At 40.8% G+C, this 26,902-nt stretch overlaps 1 protein-coding gene across 1 annotated transcript in view; it reads left to right on the top strand.

The window, feature by feature from the left end:
- Positions 1-26,902, top strand: part of Rorb (RAR related orphan receptor B) — a 179,839-nt gene that overhangs the window by 115,621 nt on the left and 37,316 nt on the right. Inside the window, exons 2-4 of the mRNA XM_041661294.1 lie at positions 8,597-8,682; positions 12,501-12,642; positions 18,389-18,790. Coding sequence (XP_041517228.1) covers positions 8,597-8,682; positions 12,501-12,642; positions 18,389-18,790 — 630 coding nt within the window. The remainder of the gene's footprint in view (positions 1-8,596; positions 8,683-12,500; positions 12,643-18,388; positions 18,791-26,902) is intronic.

The following is a 26,902-nucleotide window of genomic DNA, read 5'->3' on the forward strand; positions in this document are numbered from 1 at the left end:
CACACACACATACCAATACTTACAAACACACACAAATTTAAAAATTAAAAGCCCAGGAGAGACTAAAACTTGTATTTTTAAAAAAACACAAGAGTAGACTTAAAAATAATAATGATTTGTACTTAGTACAGAAAATAATCTTTATACTGAAGCCCGAGGGAGGAATTACAGAAGAGGGAGAAGCTGCCACCCAAGCAGGGTTGGGACACAAAGGAAAGGTGGGGCAGATCTGCTGGCAAAGGAATTCTGCTGTGCCCTGTGTTAAATGCAGCAATGCAAGAGGTTGCTGGGGTATGCTACTTTCTCTTATTTTCTGTGTCTGGGTTAGTAACCAGAGCGGTGAGGATTTGTTGTAGTTGCTGTTTTGTTTTGTTTTGGGGATGAGGAGGCAAAGGTCTAACTTTCCAACTGTCCTACTGCCTTTATGAACAAAAGGAGGTGTATAAAAAAGTGGTAGCAGAGGGTGATTTTTCCAGAATCTTGTGAACACTTTTACTTTAGCAACAGGGATAGCAGAGATCCAGCCTCTCTCATGAGGCTACACGTTCACATGGCATCTCAGGACAGCTGCTTTTTGATCATACTAGCCTGGGAGTTGGTTAAAAAGCAGATTTTACAGCAGCTGAGCTTAGGTATGTATTCAGATTTGCACTTGTTCCCAGGTTATGGCAAAGTCCCTGGTCCATGGACCTCTTTGCGTGATGACAGATGACATCAGGTGCTCTCTACATGAATGGCATCATGTCATCATGTCCTATACTCATCTTCCATTAGTATTAAGACATTGACAGTACAAGATTTGTAAAATAGGAATTAATTCATGACTTGGGCTCTTATATCTACTAGAACACACAACCCTGTTTAAAAGTATTGACAAGAACAACAATGAGCTTATATTCAGTACAGTCCTCCCCTTTACCAGTACATCCCGTCTTCTAGTGGATGCTTGAAATAGCGGCTACCACCAAACACTGTATCCAATGTATTTTTCTACAAATGCACATCCAGTGTTAATCATTTTACTCATCACTGTGACCAAATACATGACATAAATTTCTCAAGGAGGGGAAGATTTATTGGGGTTCATACTTTGACAGAACATCAGAGCAGGGAAGGCCTGGTAGTGGCAGATGACTTTACCTCAGCAAGTGGGGGAGGCAGTTGCTTGATCTATGGTGCTGCCAGGAAACAGAGAGCTCGGGCTGGAGGCAGGGCCAGGCTGTCACCCATAAAGCCGAGCCCTGCTACTGCCTTACTCCAGAGAGGCCCCGCCTGTGTGTACCACCAGAGGAGGACCAAGTGCTCCAACACACAAGCCCATGAGGACATTTCACATAACAAATCTATGACAGAGCTTAATTCATAACCTGGGTGCCATAAGGTAGTTACTACACCTAAGTGTAAAAATGGAATGTTTATAATATAGATACTTTAACAATTGATCTGACAATCAAGACAGCTACTAACTGAGAAACAGTTTGATAGCATATACAGTATGTGTATGCAAGGCAAAGAAATGGTTAATTTTTTTTTTTTATGCAAGCCAGCATGTGGCAGTGCTAAGGTTTTTCATTTTATGTTTTTTTGTTTTCCTACTCAAGCAGCATGGAATTGATACCCTTGAATTGTGAATTGTTCAATTCTAGAATTTTCCACTTAATATTTTTATAAAATGGTTGTTCTCTTATAATTTTACTGATGTGAAGAGACACCATGGACACAGCAACACTTATAAAAGAAAATATTTACTTGGGGTTGGCTTAAGGTTTCAGAAGTTCAGTGAATTACTGTCATGGAGGGAAAGATGAGAGTGTGGAGGCAGACAAGATGCTAGGGAGGAGCTCAGAGTTCTACATCTGGATGGCCAGGCAGCAGGCAGAGAGACCTCAAAGCCCACCCCCTAGTGACACACTTCCTCCAACAAAGCCACACCTACTCCAGCAAGGCCACATCTCCTACTAGTGCCATTCCCTATATCCCAAGTATTCAAATGCATATTATTGTCCTTGTGAAACTGAAGCAATAAAAAGTGCCCTAAGAGAGAATTTTTGTAATTTCTTTCTTGTAATTTGCTAGTTGCTATTGTTATTTGTTGGTTTCATTTTCTGTTCCATTCTTTCCGGTCAGAGTCAGAATAGCAAGCAGCACTATAGCATAATCACAGGCTGCTACATAAAAGGTAAACCAATCCCAGAGTGATACCCTTACAACTGTCCCTTTGACAAAAAATCATTTTGCCATTGTCAAGCATTCATATTTTTTCTTACTCTAGTTTCCAGTAACATGAAGAATAAGAAATTCTAATAATATCAAGCAAAATGTATCCATCCCTTAAAAGTCATTTAAGAGTCATTTATCAACCAAATGGAAGAAAAGTCCGCCTCCCGGAGAATTACAGAGAAGAGTTTCAGGAGCCAGTTGCAAGGATGTTCTAGCAGAACTAGGAGTACTTTTTTTTTTTTTTCGAGACAGGTTTCTCTGTGGCTTTGGAGCCTGTCCTGAAACTAGTTCTTGTAGACCAGGCTGGTCTCAAACTCACAGAGATCTGCCTGCCTCTGCCTCCCGAGTGCTGGGATTAAAGGCGTGCGCCACCACCACCCGGCCTAGGAGTACTCTTGATCTCATGAACACCGTAGGTCTTTCGCCTAGAGTCTGGTACTAAGATGCATACTTCCCTGGAAAGGTACCCATGAATGCAGCCTGAACCAAAGTCAGGACTCTTAGAATCACCATCTGTCATGACATGGGTACCCATCCCAGTTTGTGCATTCTGGTCTTAAACATGCGTCCATCATTATAGTCCTTTGGGTGGCTGTCATGAGACCTCAGAAGATTTCATACGAAAGAGGTAGATACTTAAAGGTCTGTCAGGGAGAGAGAGGATGAGTACAGAGATTTTTAACTTGGATTTATCACAGATGGTAGATGAGATACAATTTGGGCAGATGACATAAGACATGGACTACTGAGACCATCTGCAAAAGGATTTTTAACCAAAATAGTCATCTTTATTGGAAATTTTTACATGTGTAAATTGTGTTTCACACCGACATTAAGAGAGTTAATTGCTCTGTCCAGTTTTAGCCTAACTGCAAAGTTATGGGGAACAGAAACTAACAGGCAAGCCCAGCACCCAGGGGTACAGCCTGTGCTGTGTTGGGAACCCAGAACTCAGCCTGGTACACGCATCAAAAAACAAAAGATATTGCAAAAACAAGACAGTTCCTGGCTGTCCCCTACCCAACTGATCTTCCCACGGTTTGGGGCCTTTGGGGTGAATTGCATAGTAGAAAGACTGCTTGTGTAATAGATAGAGCCATTTAATTCTTAAAAGACTTATTATATCAAAACCGCCAGGGAACCTCATCCAAATATTACTTTGACAATTCTGAAAATTCTGTTTCTTCTTTTCACACCAAATATGACAAATCAGTAATTCTTAAAGCCTTTTTCAGAAAAATAAGCATGTCACATCTCTCGTTTACACTGAAAAACAAAAGGAAGTTTGGGGCCACAGTTTTGAGCCCTTGTAGACAACATAGAAACCAAAAGCAAGGGTTGGGGAGATGACGCCATTGATAAGGTGACTGCTGTCCAAGCATGCATTCCTGAGTTCAGGTCCCTAAGCACCCACAGAAACGCCGAGCTCAGAAGTGGCACACATTCCCAGCGAAGAGCAACAGGAATAGGCAGGTGTGAGGGCTCACTGGCCAGTCGGTCTAGCCATTAGGTAAGCTGCAGGTTCAGTGAGAAACCCTACCTCAAAAAAAAAAAAAAAATGTGGAGAGCAAGAGAGGAAGACACTGTGTTGATAGCGTGGGCACCCGCACAAGCATGCAAAGCATGCATCAACTATAAATCTATAAATGCATATGACACACACACACATACACACACACACACACACACACACACAAAGAAGCAGTACCTTATCCTTACTTGATCGTAGAATGCCCAGAATATAAAAATGGCCAGGTTGAGTTGGGAGATTTGGATTAGGGGGATAGAAAGCGTCAAGATTATGTACAGTAAAAGGCACCACCACTACCACTCCACCCCCAGCATAAATACCTGGCAGGCTCAACATCATTGTCTTCCTGAGGGATGCTTTTTTAAGAGTCAAAGTATTTTTCTGAGCCATTTTCTGGTTAACTCATTAGCCTGAATTGGTTTTCTGACCTTAACACCTGCTGTAACCAGCAGGGGCTTGAATGGAGCAGAACTAAGGAGGAGTATATTTCAATAAGCAGGAAAAACTGAGACAAAGATTTTGTGAAAAGTTGGACAGGAGACTCTGGGCAAGGAAAAGTCAAGAGGGACTTAATAAAACACACAAAATAAAAACTGAGTAAAATTTCTCTATCTCTCAGGCCATTCTAGATCCAGTAAATTTGTTTCTCAATTACTGTTACACTGAAAAATCAATGATAGTTAGATATATAGATGGTAGATAGATAGATAGATGATAGATAGATAGATAGATAGATAGATAGATGATAGAAAATAGATAGATGATAGATAGATAGATAGATAGATAGATAGATAGATAGATAGATAGAAGATAGATGGATAGATAGATGATAGATAGATAGATGATAGATAGATAGATAGATAGATAGATAGATAGATAGATAGATAGATAGATAATAGACGATGATAGATAGATAGATAGATAGATAGATAGATAGATAGATAATAGACGATGATAGATAGATAGATAGATAGATAGATAGATAGATGGATGGATAGATAGATAGATAGATGATAAACAGATAGGTAATCATATCTCTTTGAGTCACGCAAAAGTGCCAAAGACCACCCCGTCCTCAGTTTCCTTCTCTTATCTTCCTTGTCATAGCTGATGAGGGCCAAGCAGCCACATCTCCCATGATGCTCAGCTTGAATCAATGATAGAGAACATGGAACAAGGTTTGCACAGCGCAGTTCCAGGGGAGTCCATGTAGTTGCCCCTAACAAGACACTTCGAAACAGCAAGCACTGAGCAATGTAGTCTAGTATCCTCTCAATGGTGTCTGAAACCTGTCTTGAAGATATGCTGTATGAAACACACAGAATAAACTGTAAAGCTGCAGCTCAGAGATGGGACTTTAATGAGGGAAAGGGAAAGTCGCGACTACTTTAAATGATTCGGACTTATCTTCACTTCCAATAAACCCAGATGATTTTCTTACCAAAAGAAAAGCAGCCCATAGATTTCTAAACTGAGAAGCTTTTTTCCCACATAACACATATATACAATATAGGTGACTTCTTTCTCTTTAAAAATGTTATCCAAATGTGTCTAGCTCTCCAGGATTATATGTAGAGCCAAGGTTATGAATATGTATAAATGCAGATGCTCTATTGAATGTTTTTTATCTCATTTGTATTTCTGAAGATGTATACGATAACCTTTGTGTCTTTCAAAAACATCTTCCTACACCTCAGGGAGCAAATTACCTCTATTTTCATTTCCTTTAGAGTTAGATCATTTTATAATTAAGAATGTATTGAAGCAGATTCTCCCACGTGTAAGCTACTCCCTGGGGAGTAATTTATGCAAAGAGAACCTCTGACTTAATATCATATAAAGCAAAAACTATTCAATGGCTACCTGGGATTATTTTAGTCATTTATAGTAACTATAAATAACCCACTGTTTGAAATGTTATTGTCAAACTGAAATCCATAGTCCAAATTAAGTCATAGTCTGATTCACTGAATTATTTTTAAAATATCTTTAACAAAGCTACAATAATATGTCAAACTATGCTTATTTTCCAAAATCATTAAGGAAAAAAAATCATTTAATGGGTATAGTGATGATGATGATGATGGTGATACAATTATGACATTCTCCCGGAAATACCCATTTTATCCTCACAATTCTATGAAGTTTGTTGATGAATATTATATTTATAAGTGACCAAAAAGTTCAGAGATTTTCTCTTAACTATGGCCTAAATAATAGATTAAGGAGAGCAACCTAGGCAGTCAAATACGAGTAAGGCCATACCTCCTAATTCACCATCCCAAAATCATGAGACCCCTGCAGTCACATAGGCATACCCAGTTCCCTTCCTTCATTTCTTTATCTTACAGAGAGAGAGAGAGAGAGAGAGAGAGAGAATTCAAATTTCTGTAGCTTACTTAAAAATAACTTCATGTGTTACCCTAAGGCTAAGTACTATATTTGTTATGTAAAGTAATAACAAAGATGGTAATGTTTTACCCTTATTTGTTCTGTGTATCTGAAAGTAGAAAATGATAGCAGCGTACACAAGTGTCAGCTTTATGTACAAAGCATTTTGAAGGATATTTTGCATAATTATTTTAAATTAGGAAAGGAAATAGCAGATCTTTCCAGCGTGAATCGTTTTAACAACTCTTTAGCGTACTATCAGACACAGGAATTCCTGCATTCTAAATAACCTACGTGACGACAAAACTGTCCCTCCAAGGCTTTATACATTCAGGTGCCTGTGAGACACCACATACACATCACTTCACACACACACACAAATGCTCCTGCTTCTGTTCCAACTCCAAACCTAGCTCTCACGCACGCTAAACAAGCGCTCTACCACCCAGCCACATCCTCAGCTTCAAGATCATCATCTCAGTCCTGTCGTTGTCTCCCTTCCAATTCTTCATCAGTTTCTCTTTTACTTATCTTTCAGCTTTTAATCTAACTTCTGCCTCTGAACCATTTTCATACTTGCTTGTTCATGTCCCCTTGTCCTACAGCTAATGCCTCCTATTGAGCCATTGCCTAAGTCCTGTGTCCGGACCTTCCGTTGGTCTTCTGGTTTTCTCTGGTTAGCCTGACAAGCTCTAGGGTTGTCTCTTCACATCTCATGGAGACGTTGGTTTAGGGGGTTGTATTTAGGATTTCTCTCACATTGTGCAAGCTATCTAACATGAAGCTACAGCCAACCTTGTTTTCCTCTTATTCAGCTCCATTTTATCCATTCCTCCTGGCACACAGGATCAGGTGAAAACCCTCCTGCCTGACTCCTGCAGCCCCAAAGTCTGGTGTCTCACTTCAGTGTAACCACATAACCCAAATTTCCCTTAAAGCCCATTGCTCTGTGTGATAGTCAGCCACAGTCATACCAGACCTCTGACCGGTTTCCACTCCATGTCGCTTGCCTTTCTCTGCAGTCTAACCAAATTCCACACGATCTATAACATGATCTGCCTTCCCAATTAGAACTGCGCTGATGTAGAGAGGGTGGAATGTGGAGGGTCCGGTGCTAATTACCTTACCTTAGGCTCCTGGATAGCCATTCTTTTCCCACCGCTGTGTCAGAACTAGCATCCTATGACTAATAGATAAAACTCTTTCAGAATCCACTAAGATAGCAGACCATTCGGTCCTCCAGCCCAAAAGCTCAGAATGTCATAGGACAGCATCTGAGACCTATAGAAAAACTTCCCCATCTTGCTGTGACCACCTCTCTGATGTACCCATCATGAGTTTCAAACTTGCCCTGATTTGTTACTTCCTTTGTTCCGTAAAACTATAAAACTTTATGAAACTCTTTCCACACTTCAACATGGAATTTGGGATAACCTAAATCTGACCTGGGCCATAGTCACTTAAATGAGCCCCAAAATAAGCTATCTTTTATACTCTTTTCTTAAAAGTGAACCTCTTCATCCCCAGTAAAATTAAATACATGTTAACTTCCTAAACAACCTTTTTCTGATTTATTCATTATTAACTTTTTATTAATGAGACTATCAAAATCATTACCACATATTCTCCTGAGTCATCATGTCTCCGTATCCTTACAGACATTTAAAGCATGCTCAGTTAATGTTTTCGTGAATGGTATTTTTACAGAGAAGACCAATCCGTCTAACCACACAACATGTAAGGTCACCAGAGGCCAACATTCCAGTTTTGCTTTTTTTAGTTATTTAAAACATTGAGATAAGGTCATGCGAAAACTCCTAGTGACTTCCTATTTCAAATGTAAAATCAATGTAAAGGTATGAGTTCACAGGATTTTTCTGTCATATTATTTTAAGGAAGACAAGTTTTAAAAGGAAAAAAAAAACAATAAAAGAAAGAGAAAATATCTGGTCTCTAAACATGCATGTGTAGGGGTGTGTGTGGGGGGAGGGGGGTGCGTTCAATTCAGTTTGAAAAAGCAAAGAGTGATAAATGGATGTCTTTTCCTAAGAGGAATTTTCAACATGTGGGTTGAACAACCCTTCCATACAGCTCCTCTAAGACCATCTGAAAACTCAGATATTTACATTACAATTCATAATAGTGATAAAATTAAAATTATGAAGTAACAAGGAAAATAGTTTTATGGTTGGAGGTCACCACATCATGAGGAACTGTATTAAAGGGTTGCAGAATCAGAAAAGCTGAGACCCACTGTCTTAGAAGAAGGCTAGGAAGACCATTCAAATGGTAATTGATACCCCAGGCCATTACTGTCACCCAGCGTCCTGCAAATGTCAGCACCTCACACAAACATCTCGGCTAGAAAAGGTAAGAGCAAGAGCGAACACAGAAATAGCAAAAATAAAAGAAGGTGATTATGGACGTTCAGAATGTCTTCTCTTGCTCTTTCAGCACAAATTGAAGTGATACCATGCAAAATTTGTGGCGACAAATCCTCCGGGATCCACTACGGAGTCATCACATGTGAAGGCTGCAAGGTAGGGATTTCCACGTTGTGGTGGTGTGCCAAGGTTTTCAAGAAGACACACTGAGGGATGTGTGTGCCAGCTGCTGACACTGGCTGAAGAGATGCCTCATAAGCTAAGAACCCTCATTGCTCTTCCAGAGGACCCAAGTTCACTTCCCAGAACCCACAGAGTAGTCAAAACCATCTGTAACTCTATTTCAAGGGTATCTGAGGTTCTCTTCTGATCTCGTTGGGCACTACATATACATGGTACTCAGACATACATGCAGACTCATACACTTCAAGTATGAAAATAGTAATAAAAAGTTTGAAACGCTGGAAGCATTGAATGTTAGAAGTGGATTCTAGAACAGTTGAAGTTCATCCTCACCCAAATCTTAATTTTTTCAATGGGTTCCTGAAGTATAAACAAAATCTTATTTGACATATGCCAGTGATACAGGTATGAAAAAGAAACTGGCCAAGAGCACAAGATTTTTTTACATTCTGTCCAGTGTTCCCTTGGAGAGAATCCATCAACCCAATGACAAATTCTTCCTATGAGTAAGGAAGGGGTTTGGAACACACCGGACTAAGGGAATAGCAGTTACCACAGTCCTAACCTGAGATAATCAAAATTGGAAAATGAAGAGCAGGGTTTTTAAAGTAATCTGAACGAGAGAAAGAGTGAGAATAACAAAGGGCACTCAAAAACAGTTCCATAATGAGTTTTAAAGGGCTGGGCATAACAAAACAAAACTCAGGAGCCATGTGCAGGGGGTGTGCTAGATGCTGGCAATGTCATTGGCAATATGCAGGCAAGGTGAGTCATTTATTTGAATTCAGCAAACTGACAAAGATGTGGCATAGTCATAGACTCTTGAATTCAAGCACAGTCTTAGGATGACTTTTCAATATAAACAGGATAAAACAGATAATGATGGCCAAGATAGCACTGCTCTTCGGAAATTGATGGTGCCTTCACAAGCCTCACAAATGAAACGCTTAAGATTAGAAAAGTAGAGAATAAAATTTAAAAAAAAGGTAAAAATAATATAAGAAAATAAAACTCAACATAGTGGAATGGAGACGAGCAGTGCTATCCTTAGGCAGAGCTAAGAAATGGTCCTTTATTCTATTCCTCTATAAAGCCAGAATGAAGAATTGTGTCACCCACCACCATGCCATTTCTTATTCCATCAATAAGAAACAATAAAGCAAATAAGAAAGTGACTGTTGCTGTGACCCTTCATAAGTAAGCTATTTCTCTGGGCAGGAGGACAAACCGTTTTTGTCATCAGCGTTAGTAAGTTTGTCATGAGAACTCTCTCCGATGAAGGCATTTCTACAGGTTTCTTCTGCAGGCTCAAGAGCCCTAGTCTAGCTGGCAACCAATATATCCACTTAAGTTGTTTGTATATGAATGCCGCCTGGTCATTATTTCATTACATAACACATTTGGAAAATGTCAGGGAATTCAAACTACAGAGATACATTCATTTTAAAAAGCAGTTTTGAACCATAAGCTCTTAAATATTGGACAAGCACAACCCAACAAGTCAACGGCAGGAAGAAGAGATTAGGCTGCTGTTATCTTTTCAATCCGCCGTCAAAGAAATTATGCTGTCACTAATAAGCATATTCTGAGGTTTTTGTCAAACTGGCTATACATCACATGACTGTTATTTATTTCATTGAAAACCCGCACATGTATAAATATGCTACAAGTTTCCCCAGTGGAAATCCCATTCAGAATCAGCTGTCAGTGTCAGCAGATTCAGCTATAACTCTTGGAGTGTTTGTACTAATGCCCGGGAGTCAACATGCGCGACCGTTTGAAACATCAATTCAGCTCACAAACTTCTTCAGTTCCGATTCATTCAGTTAAAACGTGGAACAGAATCTATTTTTCATGCCAAAACTCTCATTTGCAATAATGAGCAACAGATAAGCAAGAAATGACTCATAATTAATGTCAAATTGACTGTAAATTAGGGCTTGTGGCTGTGACTTCAGAACATCTTCTCTGCCAACTCTTCTACTAAGTGGCACCCCAGTATCCAAAGATAAAATCCATGCCATTCTTCCTTAAGATGTACATTCCAAGGCATCGCTAGACAGCACCAGGACACTTCCATGATGCTTCCTCACAGCTTTCTTGGTATAGAAAACAGGCATTACAGCCCCTGGGGACATAGGTGTGTTCTAGAATCCAACCAAACTGAATTCATGGTGCCCTATTGTGCAATCACTAGTGTAGTGAACAAACACCACAGATGCAGAGGTGAATGTAGTCCTCCTTGCGTGGATCTGTGCTCAAGCCAGAAAACCAATTTGGAATCTATCTCCAAGGGGTCCTTGGTCATACAGTCATTCTATGGTTCCTTTTGATCAGCAATGCCCTTCACAGTGCCATGCCATACCATAGATAAAGATGGCATACTAAGCCATACTGAAACCCAAGGCAAAACTAAAATCAGTAGTATCAATCCTGTCTTTCTTTAAACTGTTAAGAATTTGCACACTGATATTGATATTTAACACTTTATTAAAACATTCCCTTTTCCTAATTGCCTTGATTTTTAGTGAACTGTAACTTTCATATCCACGTTGGTCTTCTGGCCTGCTTTATTTATGCAGCCCTGCTCCATTCTCCTGAGGAAACACAGGTGTTTGAAGGAACTTAGGGGCTCTATTTCAGGCCTCTTGAAGGTTTTTTACTTCCAAAGGGTAAAACTGAGAGCTATCTTTTCCCTGTGCTTTTTCATAATACTTCTGTTTAGACCATCATTTTGCTGGCAGCACTTTTCACTTGCACTGTCTCGCTGTAGGCATTGTGAGAGCAGTGACTGGGGAAACTGATTATCTGGGGGAATTAACAGGGAACTATAACTTTCATGTCTCTGGGGAAAATGCTTATTTTCATTGTTATATTTTTTGTAACAAAAGAATTTTAAAAAATAGCAATAAACCCAGTTAAAGATTGTAAAGAGCAGTGTCCAGTCGGTTATAGTTCTTCTGCACCAGAAGAATTTGAACCTAACTGAAGTAAGAACTCTCACATCCTATAACCTAAAGGCAGGCATTCATTTATTACCTGATTTATATGGCAGAAGTTGTATTTAGAGTTTCTTGGACTCAAACTGTGATTTATGATAAGATACACCATGTGTTTCAAAAACAACTTTCTGCCCATGTGATAGTGCATAATCCCAGCACTGTGGAGGAAGAGGCAAGGCAGAGATATCTCTGTGAGTTCAAAACCAACCTGATACAAAAAGCCAGTTTTTGGGCAGCCAGGGATACCAAAGTTGCGTGGTGAAACTCTGCCTCAAAAAAAAATAATTGATTCTTTCTGGACAATTTGACTTTTTTTTTTCAGATTTGGAAAATTACATTTTAGAATGTGGGACAAAAATGGATCTAACCCTGAGCCTACATTCCTTGATGCTGTGCCTCCTACCAAGACCCAGAGCCTTAGTTCAAGCCCAGGCCCATGTCCCCATCAAACTTTGTCCTCCTAGGTTTAGCAGCAACATGCCTCTTTGATGCTCTTTTTCTGTTGTTCCTTTGGGGCAAAACCTTCATCTCTTCAAAGAAATTCTTTCAGTAAACATTGAATAGTTGAATGAATGAATGAATGAATGAACGAACTGAAAAAAGATAGTGCCACGTGTCCATAGATATGCACATATATTCTGCTCAGAACCATCTATAAGTGCTCCAAGAAGCAGTCAAAACTTTTGAAGGATTCAGCCCAGCTGTACTTGGTGTAGAAAGCCTTTCAGTGTATATGCTAATGTTGCCCTTTCTGAGTCTCCTGCCCTCGCTTTCTCTTTTCCTCTCTAGGGATTCTTCAGGAGGAGCCAGCAGAACAATGCCTCTTACTCCTGCCCAAGGCAGAGAAACTGTTTAATTGACAGAACCAACAGGAACCGCTGCCAACACTGCCGACTGCAGAAGTGTCTTGCCCTAGGAATGTCGAGAGATGGTAAGCCTCTGTCTTCCTGTTTTTTAGAGGTTTCAGATGGATGTTTGGCTAGAGGCTATTCAAGCCACTGAAAGAGGTTTTAACTCAGGGAATTGGGAATATGAAGAAAAGAGAACCAGAGTGTTGGTTGTGAATTAAGAAGTAAAGTGGGGACATAATCAAATACAGAATTGCCTGAGAAATAAGAAGAGAAAGGACGGTGGTGGGGATTTGCAGAGCAGCCTACGCTATCTAGGTTAAGTGAAGTCTAGGTGAGGATAGATAGTAAATGGCTACCTGGCCACATTTCCTGGGAAAGAAAGCTTTCCTGGGAGGTGAGACTTTTAGGACTAAAGTCAGAAAGCTGTAGGTGAAGGAAGAGAAACCATTCTTCTGCGAGAACAATCTGACGTACACAAGTGTATAGAGATCCTAGGAAAAGAACATGTCTCCATGGAAGGGAGGCAGTTCACTGCATAGATACCCCGTGAGAGACCTGGACTATTCTGAACCATGATGACAAGTGCAGATGCATTCGAGGTCCTGCGTTTCCACTCAGATGATAGAGCATGTGTTCCTCCTCCACACACAACCAATTGCTTAGATTCGTGATACAAGGTGAACAATTCAAGCATGGCAAATAAAGAATTCTGCCACTTTTTTCCATTTTTGGTCATTCATGCGCATCCTTATACTGTGAACATGGGCCCCAGCTTTCTTGTAGCCCTAGAGTGTGTTATAAACAGCCTTGTATCCTGAACCCATCCCACTAGCACCAGGGCTGATGGGGTCTTACCTGTCCCAGGACGTGATGGCAGCATATGGCACTGAATAACCCTAACGTTCTGCAGCTATGGTTTTTCACTTGGTCCAATTAGAACTTGGGAATGAATGATGCAGCATTAACCTCCGCTGTTTAACTATCCTTCCTATCTACTGACGCAGAAACCCTGACTCAGGGCTTTGGCAACAGTGCAGGAGCCAGGGTAAGATATGCTCATATCTCCCTCAGTGATACAGTAGTATCTTCACTTTGGTAAATGCATTAGCTGTCTGCCAGTTATGGCTGGCTCTCGCCTCACCTCATCTGGTCACTGGAACATGGCTGCTGGTAAAAATGCCTTACCATTTACACCATTGGTTTCCTATCCCTGGAGCAGGTATCTTGAATCTTGCCCTTCCTGGTGTATATTCTCTTTGTTTGTTTGGTATTTTGGTTGCTTGCTTACTGAAACAGAGTCCCAGTCTATTGTCCTGGCTGTCTTTGGACTCACTGTGTAGACAAGGATGGTCTTCCTGCCTTGGGCTAGGATTATAAATGCATGCCCATGCCTGGCTTCTGTTTTTCTGTTAACTGGACTCTACAAATCAATCTTCAGCATAAGTATTTGTAAAGAAATGCTTAATATCAATATGAAGATATTAGACCACACACCCCCAAAAGTAAACAGCCTAAAATTTACAATGCAAAAATTTAGAAGGTGAAAAATTAATTTAATTTATAGTTTTTAAGTATAGAACGTATGTTCTCATAGATGAAAACACTGGTGATGCCCTGTACACAGACAAGCTTCGCAGGAAAATGTTCTCTATCCAGAACTGGGTCAGGTGACACATATCACTAAATGATTTAACTTTCAACTAAAAGTCAACATTTGAGACTTTAGACACACTTCTTCGTTGAAAATGCTCAATAGTCACTGACATACTACCATGGAAGAAACTACATTCTACATCTAGAGTTTGTCTAAGGACTGACATGAGAGAGAATTTAAAACGAGTCGAATGAGTCAGACTTCTCATACAAAGTTTGGATCACTAAAGGTGTTGGCTCCTCTCCAGTGCTAAAAGAGTTAAACCAGGACCAGTTTAACTAGTACAAAGCAGGTAGAAACCTGGAGAAATGGAGACATGGAGACTTAGAGACAGTAAGATAGAACACTACCATTTCCAAATGAGCCCAGAGTCACAGGTGATGCTTACATAGCTGGAGTCTCAAAAACACCTGCTCAACTCTCCTGCAGCGGGAGCTAGAAATCTTTGATGGAGCAATGACTTTTAATTTCTAGTCACCCTGAAACCTTCTGTTGTACTTAGACTCCCACACCATAAACAAAAGTGACGTGATTTCTGAGCCTCCTACACAGAAGTGTGCTTTGTATGTACTGAGTATTGATGTTGTCACCCTGAGTATTTGTGGATCAGTTGCAAGGTGTACAGTCTGATGCTGGTTCTCTTAAGCCACGGTAGTTTCGCAAGAAGCTGTCTCTAGGCTGAAACGAATGTCATTAGCAGAAGAAATCAGGTTTGTAAGAGACAAACGGCTAAAATAGGTGCTGTGCTCACCCACGAGAAGTGATGAAAAGCATGTAAATGCTTGAAAATATAACTGTAGATGGCCTTTGTTAAAGTGGAACTTTGAATACATCAAGGAGTCTGCAGATAATAGCCAGGAAATGTTTCTATGGCGGAGAAGTTCAGTTGGTGTATTTTCGTGGTGTACTGTACATCTTCCCCTCCAGAGTAGACGGCCAGCTTTATTGCAGGAGAGGAGATAAAACTGAAACACTTTTCTGAAATAAATGAAAAACTTGTGCTGGAGTAGTTCTGTAGTCATTGTCTGTGAAAGTCTTTGATTTAAGACAAAGCCTGCGAATTCCAAGCTGTGGCCTCTTTAAGTTGCCTCTTTCTAGCTATTCCAATTGCTCTGTCACCTGACAAGCCAGCCTCGTGCAACAGATGTACATTGCTCTGTTGAGTCCGCAGACGATTACAGCGGAGCCTTTGGCAACACCCTTTTCCAACATCACTAGCTCTGATTACAAGGACTATGGTCAACAGCACATGGAGGCGTGCTTTGGCGGCAGGGCAGTCTGTGACCCTGCTGATGGTAGATGGCCTTGCTTGGGCGACAGAAGAGGCCTGAGTCAGCTTTGCATATCCTATTGTTCAGCAATCTAGTTCAGGCATGCCCTTGTGTGGTGAGGTGCCCAGTCAAACAGGCCCTTTTCAAGTCTCTGCTTATAACACATTTGTCAATAACCCATTGACCTAGGCAGTTCATGCGCCTGGGAGTCCAGGGCTGGGCATCACGCTGGCACAGAATAAAGGGGAGTTGGGAATTGTCATGGAGAATGTGAAAGGGTGCAAGGAAAGGGAATCAGGGTCATCAATCCAATCACTCTTTCTCAAAGTTCATAGACTTGAGGGTTAAATGGCAAGTATTTTAAAGGCAGTTCTGATGTCATGAAGAAAACTGACTCACTCTTGATTTTTAATTCCTAAGATTTAAACCTGTGAATGCACACTATTCTATAAAATTACTGCAAAATTTTAATCTTATGTGATAGAGTTCATTCTTGTATCGAGAAGATGAGAGCTGTCATTAGAGCCACCAAAGCTGACGTAAATGCATATGCAAAGTCAGCAACAGAGAAGGTGAATACCACTTTCTTGGGACACAGTCCTCCTGAGTCAATGTTCGATATTATTTGTAACGACATAACATAAAAGCATGAGGAAAAGTTTCCCTAACCATTCGGTAGACTTCTGCTGTCTGTGGTCTGGCTGAAATGCCACTATACTCAAAAAGGAAATAAAAAAATCCGAGAAGAAACAGAATGTAAGGACAACAGTGTCTACACAGCAAGTTAAATGCAACACAAGGGGCCAAACCAATTCTAGACCCGGGAAACGCGACAACCGAGAGGGCAAAAGGCGTTTGCTGGTAGTGAATTAGATTGTTTCTCTTCATTGGGAAAAACTACAGGATAACTACCACTTCATATAGCCGGGCGGTGGTGGCGCACGCCTTTAATCCCAGCACTGGGGAGGCAGAGGCAGGCGGATCTCTGGGAGTTCGAGACCAGCCTGGTCTACAAGAGCTAGTTCCAGGACAGGCTCCAAAGCCACAGAGAAACCCTATCTTGAAAAACCAAAAAAAAAAAAAAAAAAAAATTAAAAAAAAAACTACCACTTCATCTTTCTATTTAGGCAGCATTGAAAAGCCAGAGTTCATGAATTTTCTTTTAGAAAGATTAAGGAGTAAGAAGAAAGAGGAAGAGACTGGGGGGGAGGGGGGGTCAAGTCCAGCCAGTCACAGCCTCAGTCTGGCAGGCAAGAAGAGAGAGAACATGCCACTCTACCTAGGAATATCTAAACACTCTGTCACCCTGCACACCCTAGTATCCAGGACTTAATCACACAGTCAAATTGCTCAGTAATTGGGGCTGGGAAGTGTGGTCTCCATTTTGAACAATCCATCCTCAGATAAGATTTCATAGCATCATTCCCAATGCAAGAGGAAGAGGAATGTGGAGAGATGTTACAGGGAGTGAAGGGAAGCATCCTCGCAATGCAGGCCTCCCCTATGGACCCTCTGAGCTGAGAGCCTGCAAGCACTTCCTGTGTGTCGAGGTTTTTAGAAAGAACTCCAACACTAATGAGTGAATCTTTATCTGTTTCTACACTTGTCTCCCTCCTTTCTCCACCCTCTGATGTCCTGACATCAACAAAACATGAGGAAATTGGCACCACCACCAAAGGAAAAAAAATGAGAAACTCAGATGAGCAGAATGCAAAATGACTTGAACCAAGCAGTTTAGCATGCTAAAAGAAAGGTTGACGGCTTGTGAGGAAGAAGTCACTACCCATATCAGTTAGGGAGGTTGTGTTCCACAAATCAGAAAGCTGTGCATGGGGGTGAAAGCCTTTTTATATAACTCCCAGACACTTGCAGAGCCTCTCCCTCGGTTTCCATTAAAATGCCTGAGGATTTGGTTGCAAGAAAGGGGCAGAATAAACCTTCGAGCTGGGATAATGAGGAAAGTCGCTCTTGCTGGATCACTTGCCCTGAGTGCATACAAATACCGCCATCCAAAGCTTCTTATCATTTACTCCAAAATCCAAAATGGCAGCAACTGATGAGGTTTTCACACCACCTGCATCCTTGTTCTTACCAATAAAAGATGTCCCAAGCTGAAACAACGAGTTTCTTTCCAAGGGCCTGGCAGTCCTAATGATAGGGAAGAAAGTCAATATTGATGACAGAGGCCATTTTAATAGCAGGAAACCTTTGCTAGTCTCATAAGGTTCATTATTTTGGTTTTGTATATGCTATCCACAAATGGAGAGAGAGAGAGAGAGAGAGAAGAATACAGCTTCAATGTCATGGCAGTGACAAACAATACACATTTTTACATTTCTTCCTAGCTTACTGTTACTATTTGGATATTGAATGTCCCCCTAAGGGACCCATTAAAGAGTATGGAACCCAGGTTGACATTGCTGAGAGGCTGTAGAACCTTTAGAGGGTGGGGCCTTGAGAGAAGCCTTAGGTCATTAGGGAGTGCCCCTCTGAAGGAAACACTGGGACCTCAGCCCCTTCCTTTTCCTCTCTTTGGCTTGCTTGGGTTGAATTGCTCTACCACACATTCTCTAGCATAGTATCCTGCACTGCCACTGGCACAAAAGCCATTAATACTGTGAGCCACAAAGAAACCTTCTCTACTTTTAACCTGATCATCTCAGTTACCAGTTACAGTGGCAGAAAGCTGGGCAACACACTGGACAACAACGCGATGCAAATCAACACACCCTCCAAATACAATGTTTCCCTAAATGCAAAATGTAAGAGTGAAACCCCGATTTGCAGCCATGGGGATTTGCCTATATGATACTTATGGGATAACCACCCAGGTCCCTTAGAGTGAAATGGCTAAGGTAATGCTAACGACACTGCTGTCTTTTGCTCTTCTCTCTATCCTAGCTGTAAAGTTCGGGAGAATGTCCAAGAAGCAGCGTGACAGCCTGTATGCTGAGGTGCAGAAGCACCAGCAACGGCTGCAGGAGCAGCGGCAACAGCAGAGTGGGGAGGCAGAGGCCCTTGCCAGGGTGTACAGCAGCAGCATCAGTAACGGTCTCAGCAACCTGAACACCGAGCCCGGCGGCACCTACGCCAACGGGCACGTCATTGACTTGCCGAAATCGGAAGGATATTACAACATAGATTCTGGTCAGCCATCTCCCGATCAATCAGGACTGGACATGACTGGAATCAAACAGATAAAGCAAGAACCTATCTATGACCTCACATCCGTACCCAACTTGTTTACCTATAGCTCTTTCAACAATGGGCAGTTAGCTCCTGGGATAACAATGACTGAGATCGGTAAGTCTGAGTCGTCTCTGAGTTTTATTTCTGGAAGGTTCCCCCTTAAAGTTGCCCTAGTCCCGCTTAAGAAAGGCATCTTCACAGCCTTAAATGAACTGATGCATACCTGGTTTCTACTGAGAAAATGAAATTGGTTTATACTCTAACAACTGTCCCAATCCCCTTGCCCCATCAGAGTTGAGTGAAGGAAGAAGGAAGAAATAAGAAAGATGCAATCTATAAGGAAAGAATTGATGCTCTCTGGTGAATTTGGATTCTTATAGAGAGAAAAATATTGTTGGTGGGAGCAAGGATATTTCCTAGCTTTCCAAAGCAATGTTATTCAAGAGAAGGGGACAGAGTATGCAGTAATACAATAAATGGTTCTCAAAGATTGCTGTAGGCGCACCCTAAGCAAAAAGAACCCCAGCTTCCCACTTTATATGGTGCGGCAGGAAGTCCAGAAGAAAGCTAAGGGTTTTTTCAAGTCTAATTCAGGAATTTGACATGGGTATTTGAGGGAGAGCATTCACACACAAGAATTTGAGTTTACACCCCAGATTCCATGTTTTTAAAAACTTGGTACCCCACTTAATATCTCAGCACTGAGGAGCTAGGCAAGGCAGCCTCCTGGACTTGTTGGCCAGCCTAGATTATTTGAGATCTTGGCCAGAAAGAGAGCCTGTCTCAAAATAACAAAGTGGACAACTCCTGAGAAGCAACAGCCAAGGTTATCCCACATGCCTGTACATACAAATGTGGACATGCATGCACACACATGAATTCTACATGGGATTCTGAATCATAGCAATAATGACTATGGTCTTGAAGGCTATGCAATACAGAGTAACAAGTTACTCCTGGACAGCTTTCACCTATGATGACTTTTGACCTCTTAGGGCATGATCTCAGAAATGTCCCCATCTCAGGCAAGCCCCCTTCCGGTCTACCATAATTTTGTTCATCCTGTTAAAAACTCCACAGTCTAAGGAATGTTGAATGGGTTAATCTCATTAAGGAACTGCCAGAAGAACAGTAGCAAACTCTCATAATACAATTCTCTCCCAGGTAGCAGAGCTACATGCCCACCTCACCATAGAAAAGTTAGAGCAAAAGCAGGAGTGACTGCCACCAGGCTAAGAGTCACACAACCTGAGTTCAAATCCTGGCTCTGTGGATTATAATGTAGAGTACAGCGAGCTCCTTGATCCCAGTTCTTTAATCGTTGAACAGGACAAAGCAAGGTTTTAGGTCACAGGAATATCATAAGAAGGACACCACTAGACAAGGGCCCACTAAGTCTCCGCTATAGTTACCTTTGTAAGCCCTATGCTTAGTTGCCATCAAATAAGTATCATTTTCATTTGGATTTGCTGTGAACATACAATGAAATCTATGACTGTGTTCTAGGCTGCATATGACATGTATTTGAGGAATGAAACAATGCCACACAATGATGAACCTGAGATATTATTTCTGTTTTCCAGTGGCTCATCATGTGACAGAAAATTAAGTTGTTGATATCCCAACTAAGAGGCACCAATAGCTGGACTCTGATTGGTCCACTACATTGTTATCTTTACCCATGTCCTTGTTGTATCAGAGATACTTTGTAAACATTTCTATTTCATCAAAGTCTAAAAAGCAAAAACAAAAATAATGCTATTTTACTGCAGAAATAGGGACTTATAGAAGCCTAGGGGCAACTCACTGCTTCAGAAGGGGCCCATGGTAACTCTGTGAAAGAACCCAGCATCCACTTCAGGAAGTCTCAGTCCAGGGACTTGTGCTCGCCTATTTACCTGCTGCTTACTGCATTCGCAACCCACAGGGCGTTTGTCTGCAGAGGCCCCCACTCTTTCCAAAGGGGTGTGTCAAAACAAAGTATGATACCACTTACTATGCAAGTTCTCAAGTGTAGGATTGGGATGGAACATACATTTAATTCCTAATGAAATTAAAACTGGGAAATACTTAGCAATCTTTGGCCTCATATGCAAAAGGGACACTTTCACGGTTTATTTATGACTTATCATCAATAGAAATTATGGTAAGAATGCTGCAGACAAAACCATTGGCTCTGGGTTCCTGTGGGCAAGCACTTCCCTTTCTGGCCCTCAGCCTATTTTCCTATGATCTGATAGAAGAGAACCAGATAGCTGCACACCACATCTCATCAGGGCTTCCCGCAGAGACTCTGATACCCAAAGAGAACTTTTCATAATTATTTCAAGACATCACTAGTCTGTACGGATCTCTACATGTGCTCTAAATTCTCATCAGACTTTAAGGGGGAAATTAGAAGTGTCCTATGAGTACTCTCAATTGTAACAGACTCTTAAACCTAAATATTGGCTCTGCTCAGATTTTGTTAAAACAGCAATGCCACCTAGTGGACACAAACCCATTCCATGTGTATGGATCTAGGTGTGTGGGGTTGCAAAGCCACAGCGCGGTGACGAATGCCTTATCTTAATGAGCTATCTAAAACTTGCCACCCATGTCGCTACAACACTGAGTCCATAAGAGCATCACTGTGCAAGAAGGCAGCAGAGAACGGTGATGTACTCTGGTTCACTCAAGCTGCGATCTTTTATGTCTATGAGTCTTAGCTCCAAACCTGGACTAATAATAGTCATTTATCTTATGTCAGGGGGAGAAATGAGTAGATATTTATAACTCTGAAGCTATTAATTTCCATTTCTAAGAATTATCATTATCATGGTAAAATCAATATTGTGATTCTTACATAATATCCCTAGCTATTATAGGCAGTACAATCTCCTTTTGTTAAGTACCCATTGTGTTAAATGATACTCTACTTTTAATTTTTTAAGAAGTCTTGGCTTGACTGATGAATGACTGTATACCCATTTTATAGGAGAAAACATTGAGGCTAGATGTCAGATTCTTAGTAAAACCAGAGGACAAATTTGAGCCCAGGTCTAAGTACTCAAAAGTCATTCTTTTAAACTTTATAGTATAATTTCTCCTGTTAAGCGACTAACCACTCAGAAGCTCATTGGCACTGCTTGGCACTTGATGCCTGCTGGCATCTTTCTAGGTGACATTACATAAAGTTCACAGGGTTTTCTGCTGACCTTTTGACTTGACTTGATCATTAGATATATGAACCACTTGGTGGGTGGCATGTTGTCACTGAAAAAGTCCTGTACAGACAAAAGAGAAAATCCTAGCTTAGCCACAGTTTAAATGGTGAATCTAAGACTCTGGGTCACTAAGACATTCCTGAGCATCACTCATGGCAGCTGGTTCTGACTGCTCCCTCTGGTTTCTGAGAGGGTAAGGAACGTGTAGTCCCACCATTATGCTGAAATCAGTCCTTATGAATAGATCTTTCTTTCAAACCAGGCTTTAGATGAGCCTGTGTTCAATAAGGCCCCACAGTTTTGAAATTTTAGATAAATACTCATTTATGAACTACAGCTTAACATTTCAAACAACTGCATATAAATCATCAAGTCAATTATACATGTTATTAAAGTCAGGAATGAGCCCAAATCAAACACACCCTTCACCAGAGGTGCCCGAGGAACTCACACTTCCTGGAATAAGGATCCTGATGATAACGGCTTCTGTGGAGAAAAAAATGTGAAATCTTTCCACACGTTTCAGTCAGCAGGAGTCTCACCCCTGCTTCAGGTCACCTGTGAGAAAGCCTCTAGTTGAGGTTAAGGGTCAGAAATTCTTGCTTTCTGAGGCACAGAGTTCGTTAACCAGTAAAGCTTAATTCTAACTTAAACAACTGATTTTTGCTACCATAGACTTCTGGGCATGCTTTGAGGAATTTCTTTTTGCAATATTGCAGCCACCGGAAATAAACAAGACTTAGAGTCTATTCTCACCATCTAAATGATAGATGTCAAAAGAAATAACTACAATTTGGAATAGAATAGACTGGCCATTACCAGCAAGACACCAGCCTAGCAGGCATAAGGCCCTTTGTTCAATCCCAGTATGCTAAACCAAGTAAATTATTTGTTTAAGCTGTCGTGGAACCTAAGTCCTAAATGATCCAGGACATGAAGGTCTGGGAGATGGTGAATATCAGATATTCAGACCTCTTCTTATTTTCTTATCAGGAAATCTTTTAGTCTCAAAATTTTGAGGCTGAAAAGCAAAATACAGTTAAGAGAACAGAAACAACAAAAAATATTTCAAAAATCTATCTCTGGGCTTTTCAAACTCCCAGGAGAAGAAGAAACCATGAAATAAGAAGAGGCTGGAAGTCAACCACAAATTAATATTTAGGCCTCAGTATTGACAGGACCTGGCTGGGAATTTACTTCAAACTGGTGTGATGGATGTCTTATGTCTCCGGGAATAAAATTTTGTGTGGCTGGTGATAGAGAAGGGAAGCTAGGCAAAGGATTCTCAGCAAGTGAGCAGAAAAAAATCAAAACGGAACCACTGGTTTTCGCTTACCACCACAGTTCTCCAATGCTCGGGGGATGCTACAGGGATTATACTCTGAAAAAAGCTCATTTAAGATGAAAGATGATTGACAAGGTATCTAGAAGGTTCCAGACAAGACAATTTTAAGAAGCCAAAGATTTTTAAAAGGCAAAAGAAAGAAGAATGAATATATATATATATATATATATATATATATATATATATATATACATAAAATGCATGTGAATATATATGCACATATGTACTTAGACTAGCTGCAATGCTGAGGCAGAGGGTGCCTTCCACACCTATCCCCTGGGTCTGAGATTTTGCTGAGTTTCCCTCCAGACAGAGACAAGGAAACGTGGACTCACTGGTCTCATTGTTCCCACATAGTGTTAAAATGGATTTCTTCTCGTAGTCCCTTTGTGTTCTATTCGTGGAATCTGGAGTTTTAAGTAACAAACATAGAAATAAGCCTCATTTTGGATATGTCTATTACATAACCGAGTCTGAATAGAGGAGACGACATGAGATGAGCCTAAAGCCATCTAGTCTCTGTAATGTATGGCTTCAGACTGTTGAAGCTACAGAGACAACCAAAGGACACTGCTCAGGGTGCTTCATTTTGCAAACTTCTCTATACATTTCAAATGATGACTTTAAGAACTCTGAGTAGATGCAATGGACTTAAAGCAGCTCCTTTTAACCATGTGGACTTTTCTAAGTATGTGTTTTGTAATGGTCATTATTTAACTTCCTGTGGGAATGCAATGCAGAGAACACAAGTTGCAGCTTGTGGGATATCTATGTCCTCTGGTAGCACCTGCACAAGCACAAGTCACGTTCGATTTAGAGCAACAGTCTAGTGGGTCCTTAACACCAACAGGACACTAAATCTACAAGGAAAGCATTCAAATGTTCTGTGGAAAGGAAAATCCAGTCTGCCTTGTTTATCCTTTCTTGCCTTAAAGTTTGTCTTGTAAATGTCCTGTAACCCCCTCTCCCACTCACTCCGGCCACAGAGTCTGCAGGCATTTAGAGAAAAAATACACTGAGATTTGAAATCACAGGTCCACCTACTATTCCATGTGCGCTTGTTCCAAATGTTCGGCTTTGTGAGGCTCAGTCTCCCATTCTGAAAAGGAAAGACAACTGGACAAAATGACCTCAAAGGACCACAGTTTCTCACCTTCCGGAGAGTTTTGGCAGTACACACAGGCAACCTTTGTTTCAGCCACTACAATGAGGAGAGCATAGGAGAATAGTAAGGAAGGACTTGTGAGCCACTGTGCAATCTGTAGCACTGAGGGAAAAACAAATCTGATCACGGAGTGAACGTCTGTTCTTAACTCCTGAGGAGTGCCGCCTGGGTCGGTCACTGGAAAGAGACATACTTTGCCCCTGTGATACACAAACATCATCGTGTTCTTTCAGCACTCACAGACACCTCCCAATGTCTGCCTAGCTCAGGCACTCAATCTTCTATTCAAAAGTAAATAAATAAAAGAATTCCCTGATTGCCACAAACTTTGGGGCTGACCATGATTAGAACTTATTCCAACTGGTCCATGATCATGAATTATTTTAAATGGAACTTAGGACAACAGATTCTGTAGCTGCTTTTACTGGTCAATCAAATCCACCTTTCTAAATATCCTTTAATAAACTCTCACTCAAAGACTACAAATATCACCTAGTGATGATACCAAGGTCACCTGCTGTCACACTTAGGGCACCGATTTCCCATTATTCGGAAACTACGCAAAGCATTTTGAGAGTAGGGTGGCTCTAAGCAAATGTAAAGTTTTGTCTCTACTACAATCTACACAAACATACATGGTCAGTTCAAGCATTTATGAACATGTACATCTATTTACAGTACATAAATGTTGATACCACTCAATACAGCTTTCCTAATGTGCTAACATTTACTAGTGTAAGGAAAACTTCTAATGCACCTTTTCAATTTTGAGTTAAAATTGTGAAAAGTTGAACTTCAGTGAAATTCCCCTAGAAATACTATTTTAGGATTAATTTTTTGACTTGGGATTCAAAACTTCATAAGATTCTTAAATCCACCAGGAAGAAAAAAAAAGCATTGAGAAGCTATTGGAAAGGCAATTCCATTTTATACACTCAATTTCAAAAGTCATCATAGATATGAAATGTTCTGCAGAAAGGAAAGGGAACGATTTCAGGATGGTCTAACTTGGCTTATAGAAAGGGATGCTGGGACCCACAAGGTAACCTTTGAAATGACTTTTGCTGACAACACCACGCAGAATTGCATTTTTGAGTATTATGCTGCAGCAAGCCATGCTTTCACGAGATTGCAAGCCTTGATGGTGGCTCTAGCGCTGCTTGGGACGCTGCAGACTTTGCTCTGTTTTCAAGTACCCATTTTTGAAAGAGGTAGTTAGAGTTAAAAATACCACCATGGCCATGGAAGCAAGAAACGCCTATTGGTAATCAAGTTGATGGAGGTAACTTTGGGACCACTAGCCTAGCACAGGGCTATCCACCAACTAGAAGAGCCTTTATTTTTGTGATGGTCAAGGTGCAGAGAAATTTGTTAAATTGAAAAGTTTTATTTTGTTTCTTTAATTTGGGATGTAAGCTTCCTTTGACAAGCCCCTTTGACACTAAGGTGAACAAATTAACCATTAAACTTGAGCCCTGGGTATGAAGCCTAAAGAGACCTGTTCTGTAAATAAGGAACTGTTAGCTCCTTTGTAAGCAGGTTGTTCTAGAACACTTTGGCCAGTTTTATCCCAGACTACTTAAGAAGCATTTAGATCACCTAATTAAACCAATTAATAAAACAATCAAGGTATTTTTTTTAAGATTTACAATAAGCGCTTAACATATAAAAGTGGGCTCCAAAGGTTACCTCTAAATTGCTTTTTTTGTTCTAAAGGTCAGAAATATATTGACTAAAGTTCCAAATATGCACCGAGAAGGAAGGGTTGCTTCTGTCTAAATTAACGATCAATCCATGTGTCAACAAAATTCGGATAATAAACATCAATCCTAATGATGGCCCTGAGCAATTTTTATAATTAGATTTCATCATCTGTGGTCCTCTAACCATCCTCTGGGCAGGATGGGGAGGTGCAGTTCTTAAAGGGGAGTCAGCAAGGATTCTGGTGAAGTTTGCAGTCCATTGTCTGTGTCTTTCATGCCAGAATTCCATTTGCCTTTAAAGCTGGGGTCCCTTCTCTCCCTTTAGCTCAGTAGGATGTGTCTTGCAGGAGTCAAATGGAACAAAATGTGCCAGTCTGTCTCTCAGATTCCAGTCACTCTGTCTCCCAGAGCCAGAGAGAGTGTCACTGTGGCTAAACTCTCCTGTCGACGGAACCATGACTGGGAGAGATTAATTGACTTTCTCAAAAACATAAATTAGAAGTTGGGAAGGGGTTGTTCTTGACTTCCCCATCTTCGAACACGGCTGCCTGAAAACTGGGTAGCTGTAGACACTTAAGCACGCTCCTCTTTCCCCCTTGTTCTGTAGAGGGGGTCTTTTACTTTGAAAGTTAATTTTGAAATGGAATGTTTTCATAATAGATTCTTTCTCAATTTTGTCAACTGTTTCAAGAAAGAAAACCCTAATTTCCCAAAAATTAGACATGCACTGTTGAAATAAAACAAAGGATGCATGATCCAAAACAGCTTTCAACTAGCCAGCAATGAGAAAGCATCCTCTTAGGCTGT

This window comes from Microtus oregoni, unplaced genomic scaffold, assembly GCF_018167655.1.
Source record: "Microtus oregoni isolate MIOR12 unplaced genomic scaffold, Mior012 000012F_ref0000307, whole genome shotgun sequence".
Taxonomy (NCBI): Eukaryota; Metazoa; Chordata; class Mammalia; order Rodentia; family Cricetidae; genus Microtus; species Microtus oregoni.